Below are 5,358 nucleotides of genomic sequence, written 5' to 3'. Positions count from 1 at the left end.
GATCATTGTTCACATGCCAGGAAAAAGATCCCTCGGCCTCTGGGTGCACATTCGCTGCGTGGCCTCTATTCCTTCATTCCTCCCTCGCTCACTTTCTGCCTCCCCTTCGTCTCTCTCTCTCCAGAAGCCCCCCGTGGGAGCGCGAGGGTGAAATGACACACAGTGGCTGACTGTCGCCCAGGGGCCCGGGTTCTGGCCTTGGTTGGCTGGATCTGTGTGGCAGCTGGTGAGCCCGCTGCCCTCTCCGTGGCCTGCAGCATCAACAGTGGTGGTAGTGGGACTGATTGGAGCCTCACTCTGATCTCTGACTCTGGGGCTGACGTTCAACTGCTCGCCGCTGCCCACACGGCTGGTGGCGAGGAAATGGAAACGGGTGGGAACGTGACGCACACGGCAGCGTCCAGTAAAAAGCTACGGCTTTACTTAAAAAAAAAAACATGATAAAAACAATGTTCGAAAGACTGAAACGAGCCAAAAAAGATTTAATAAGACAAAATTGCAAAATTAGAACAATGTGGGATTATAACATCTAAGACATGAGTTACTGCGGCTGCATGTAAAAACTGCTCCAGTCAAGTTTTCTAACCTGAAAGACCCGTCAGGCTCAGATTAAACAAAGAGAAAACATCTTTTGACCAGGTTAGCAGCAGTACACCCCTCATACAGCTTTCCCTTTGAAACCATGAAAACAGCTGACAAATATTGTCAGAACATAAACGTCTCATCACACTAAAGAAAAGGGTTAAGACGGCAGAATAAATAGTGTTAGCTCGACTGCTAAAAACACTGAATTTAACTAGTTTGTTTTAAAGCACTCTTTAGTGCAGACAAATCAGTAATAAGACAAGACTGATATGGCTCAGTGGGAACGTCCTTGATCTGTGACTGTGGTGGAAGAAAGGCTGGAGATCACCAGCTCCGGACTGGTCTGAGGGTTAGGAGTGTCGTACCACATCTGGTTGGGTATTTTAGGTGATGGAGGGCCATGTGGGGTCTCAGTGGCGTAAAGCGCTGTAAATTCTGTTCCTGAGGACAACTACTGGAGGGAGGTGGTGTCGAACACTGGGGTGGTGCTGGATGTGATCAAACCAACGGGTAACATTCATGTACTCCTCCTTCTCCTGGATGGACAAATCCACCTGAGCAAAAAGGACAAAAAAAAAAAAACTATTTGATGCTGAAGGAAAGACATTAAATACAGTAACCAGAGAATTTGTCTTTTCAGTGAAAAAACAATGTAAATACTTATTGCTGCAGGAAAAAAAACTTATGTTTTTAAATTTGTTGTAAAAAAGCCAAATATGCTGAAATAAGCAGAAAAGTAGCTAAACCAATTGCTGAAAAATCTGATTCTAGGATAAAGAAGCAGGGAAGCATGTGTTTGCTAAAATAAGCAGCTGAAGGAAGTAGCTAAAATTACAACAAGGTGAATTTAGCTGAAAAATGAGCTAAAAAGTAGCTTAAATTGCAGAAATCAGCTGAAAGAAGCATAAAAAACTTAAATTATCAGAAAGAAGTTGTTAAAAACAAAATTAAATTAGAACAGCTGGAAAAAACAGAAACAAGCTAAAATTAGCAAGAAAAAAGATGATGAAAGCTAAAATTAGCACAAAAATTTAGAAAGAAAAAGCAGAATAGGAAGAAAAAGATGAAAAGTGAAAGAAAGTGTTAACTTTTTTTTCAATGAGAACAAAAATGGCAGAAAAAGCTAAATATCTCAAAATGTGTAAACGGCTGAAATACCAAAATTCACAGCCAGGACGCCCCGAAGGAGCTGAAAGGTTTCATGCATGAATTGTTGAAATAGCACGAAAATTGCGGAATGAGATCTATGTTGAAAAACGTTTGGAAGAAAAAAAATGAATCGTCTGAATTATGTGAAAGCTTCAGTGTTCACAAAATAAATTATTGATTACAGCTTCCACAATAAATCTCCTGAGATACTAATCTGAAAAAACAACAGGGATGACTTAATAAAACCAAAACTGTACGGAAGTCTTATTAAACCTGTTGCTCCATATTTAGTTTACAAATTTGTATTGTAATTATAACAAAAGTCTGGATTTTATCACCTATTTAGGTCTAAATTCAAACAAAAAATGAATAATTGATTAAAACACAGCTAAAAGGTGATTAAAAATAATGGGATAAATTAATAAACAGCAGCTTTTACAAAGGTATTTTGCATATATTTTGATAATCCACTGACAACATATGTACTGATGGTGATACCAAATAAAAATCACCTCAAAAAGTACATGTGAATTATGCTTCACTGGAAGCAAAGCATGATGGGAGCTGTCCAAAGTATAAGGCAAATAATTTAAAAAACTAGTTAACTTTCATGTAGTGACTTTGTTTTATTGAAAATACTTCATTATTTTTGAAACAATGCAGGTATGACATATCTAAAGAAGAAGAAAAAAAAACCTTCATTAGTGTTTTTTAAATTAAAGCTATAAGAAAATCACAGCCGCTGACAAACACTCAGTGTAAAGCCCTTTCAGCAGCAGTCAGGTTTAATGCTTGTGTGAAGTTGTTTTGCATGAATTGAACATCGGCTCAGGCTGAGGTCAGAGGTCAGGGCGAGCCGGCCCCGCTGTCCCCGAGGTTAAAAACCACGCTGACTGCAAATCAAAGTGACGCTCCTCAGCCCGGTGGCCAGCGCCAAACCTCCATCTCCGCCACAGCCGCTGACATGTCCCAACACGTGATCGCTCCCTCCCTGCCGTCTCACGCTGCCTTCCTCACGTCTGAACTCACTTTTCTTTCATCCTGGGAGGCGGAACAAACTTCACTTGTCCCTGGTCTGAGGCTAAAGCCATCACTTTACGCCAMGTCGCTTTATCTGTTTGAAGAGGACTGAGAATGTGATCTGTGTGTTCAACTTGTTCTGGATGGTCCCTTGGCCTTATGACTGGTCTAACTGTGTGTTATGTATGATGACAAATTGGTAATTAGATTRTGRGCTGACTAAAGTAAGAGCTAATAGAAATGAAAAAGAAGAAGAACAGATAGATGGATGGAGGGCTGATGGGTTTATGGCCGTAACAATAYATACAGACACAATAAATCACTCAGCTGTGCTCATGGTCATTGAATCAACAAAGTTTTTAGATTTTAGTGTCAAGATCATCTTCATCACAGCACAACTTATCAAAAGCTCTTTTACCGGACTTTCTCCTCCTCTCAATCACCGGAGACGGGCAGCACGTACAGCTGCTAAAAACTAACTTTCAGGTAATAGTTTCTCCTGAAAAAAAGCTTTACTTAAATCTAAAACATATGTTTTGATTAAGACATGAATGATTTTTGCCCAAAGTGGATTTATTACCATGTTTAGTGAGTAATCCATGCAGATGAGTGTCCTCAACCGGACACCTGCTTTGACTGGGGAGGGCTGCCGGTTCGGGAATTCCCCTAATATAATGCAAACGCACAGTTGTTCAGACCCGGATGTTACATTCAGGGTCACGTAGGAAACTAAATTATCTTTATTTTGATACCAAGTTTGGGGGTCTGTGATGGGTTTTTCWGGGTGAAAATCACAAACTGAAACTTGGAGTTTCTTTTCATCTTTTCTGTATTAAATTTTATCATATATACAAAGTGTTTTATATGTACAGAAAGGTTAGAATCTCCTCTATTCATTGATATAAAAACCATTTTTAATGAACGCACTGTTCTCAGATGGCGCAGTTGTAGAAATCAGTGAGTTTTTTTTTCATGCTGGAGAGCAGCGCTAAAAATCAGATAAATTCCACAAAGCTGGTGAACAAACCGATTTACTGTTTTTGAGGGAGTATTTCTCAGCATATTAAAGTAATTCAAAAACCAGTATAAAGAGGAAAATCTAAACTTTATTTCTGTTTTTACAGCCTAGAYATACAYAGAAYAGTTTTTTTATAGGCTCAAGCTAAACCTGGTGAACTTTTGTGTTTTTTCCAAGACTGCACTTTTTTCTGCCAGAATCTGACTGGTGTTTGGGATTCCTGTTATYAGACGGAGAAACGAAGACGTAGGACCGAACCAGATGAATAGTCACTCACCATGATCGGATGAAGGCCGTRGCACATGAGAATATCAGCGAGGGTGAAGTGGTTTCCTGCCAGAAACACTCTGTCCTGCAGGTAGAGGTTGAGGTCCTGCAGGAGGAAAATTTCCAGACATAAAACATTATTTAAATGAGGTCATAATATATGATAATTTATGCATTATGGTAAAGATTTCTGTGTAAACACGCTCGTCTTAACGGGACAGAAGAATGAATTTTATGAATGACTAATGAACCTTAAGAGTGGAGGWGATGCTATTTGACAAGTTTGATTCTGACTGAAAATATAACGGTTTGTTATTTCTTTAGCTAAATTAGCGATCAGCTAACGGAGGACGGAGAGATAAAAGGAACCCGACAGCAGGTTTACTAACCTATATACCACATGAGGTACACAAGTGCTGAGCCTGGCTCGCTTGCATGTGTACGTCTGTGACGTGAATGGGAATAATATGTAACCTGAGGGGGGGTTTGTCATCTCTCCTCATGACTGAAGACTTAGCACAGATGCTGTCCAAAACGGGCTATTTGTTTACCCCATGACAAATGACTACAGCTCTCGCTTGCAAATCTAATGAAGCCGTTTCAAACTTGGGCAGCTTTTCGTGTGTTCCTCGGCCAGCGTCTGTGTAGGCAAAGTCGTGCATGGAAGTGCTGGTCCCAGGGGAGGGGGGGACCATCTTTAGCACTTGTACATCGCACGAATGGAAAGCTACACACACACACACACACACACACACACACACACACACACACACACACACACACACACAGAAGCATCTTCGGGGCAAATGGAGCTATTGTGCAGCAAGAGTGGGTGATGCCAAACAAGGCATGAAGACTCCAGACTTCCTTCCCTTCAAGAATCTGATTCTTGCTTTTCTTTGCCTACAGCCATGGAGCTAAAGCCCAGTCGTGCATCAGAGGAGAGGAAGCTCTCCTACTAACACCCCCCCCCCCCCCCCCCACCCCCAAACACATGGAGCTCAAACCTGGGTTCTTTACCACCTACCCCCCCACCTGAACTGCTGGCAGACAAATAAAATACTATAAAGCTCTAAAACAGAACGTGAACGAATGGTTTACAAATGTGGAAAAACTGCAACAACTTTTGCAACAAAGGTTTTGCTCTTTATGAGAGTCGTGTTCAGGATGTGAAACTACAAGTGTTTATGAAGCATTCACTATATTGAGATCATTTTTTCTTCCGTACGTTTTTCAACTAGGGCTGCCATGATTAGTCTATTAATCGACAACTAATCGATTATTAAAATAATCRATGACTAATTTAATAATCGATTAAT

The 5,358-nt window shown here is 40.6% G+C and overlaps 1 protein-coding gene across 1 annotated transcript in view; it reads right to left on the bottom strand.

The window, feature by feature from the left end:
- Window positions 1–452: 452 nt before the first annotated feature.
- eef1e1 (eukaryotic translation elongation factor 1 epsilon 1) overlaps window positions 453–5,358 on the bottom strand; it is a 7,625-nt gene continuing 2,719 nt past the window's right edge. The window contains exons 3-4 of the mRNA XM_014008512.1: window positions 4,050–4,145; window positions 453–1,139 (exon numbers count right to left, since the gene is read on the bottom strand). Coding sequence (XP_013863966.1) covers window positions 996–1,139; window positions 4,050–4,145 — 240 coding nt within the window. The 3' untranslated portion in view covers window positions 453–995. The remainder of the gene's footprint in view (window positions 1,140–4,049; window positions 4,146–5,358) is intronic.

Source organism: Austrofundulus limnaeus, unplaced genomic scaffold (assembly GCF_001266775.1).
Source record: "Austrofundulus limnaeus strain Quisiro unplaced genomic scaffold, Austrofundulus_limnaeus-1.0 Scaffold50, whole genome shotgun sequence".
Taxonomy (NCBI): Eukaryota; Metazoa; Chordata; class Actinopteri; order Cyprinodontiformes; family Rivulidae; genus Austrofundulus; species Austrofundulus limnaeus.
Note: the sequence above shows the minus strand (reverse complement) of the source record. Positions and strands in the feature narration are given on the sequence as shown.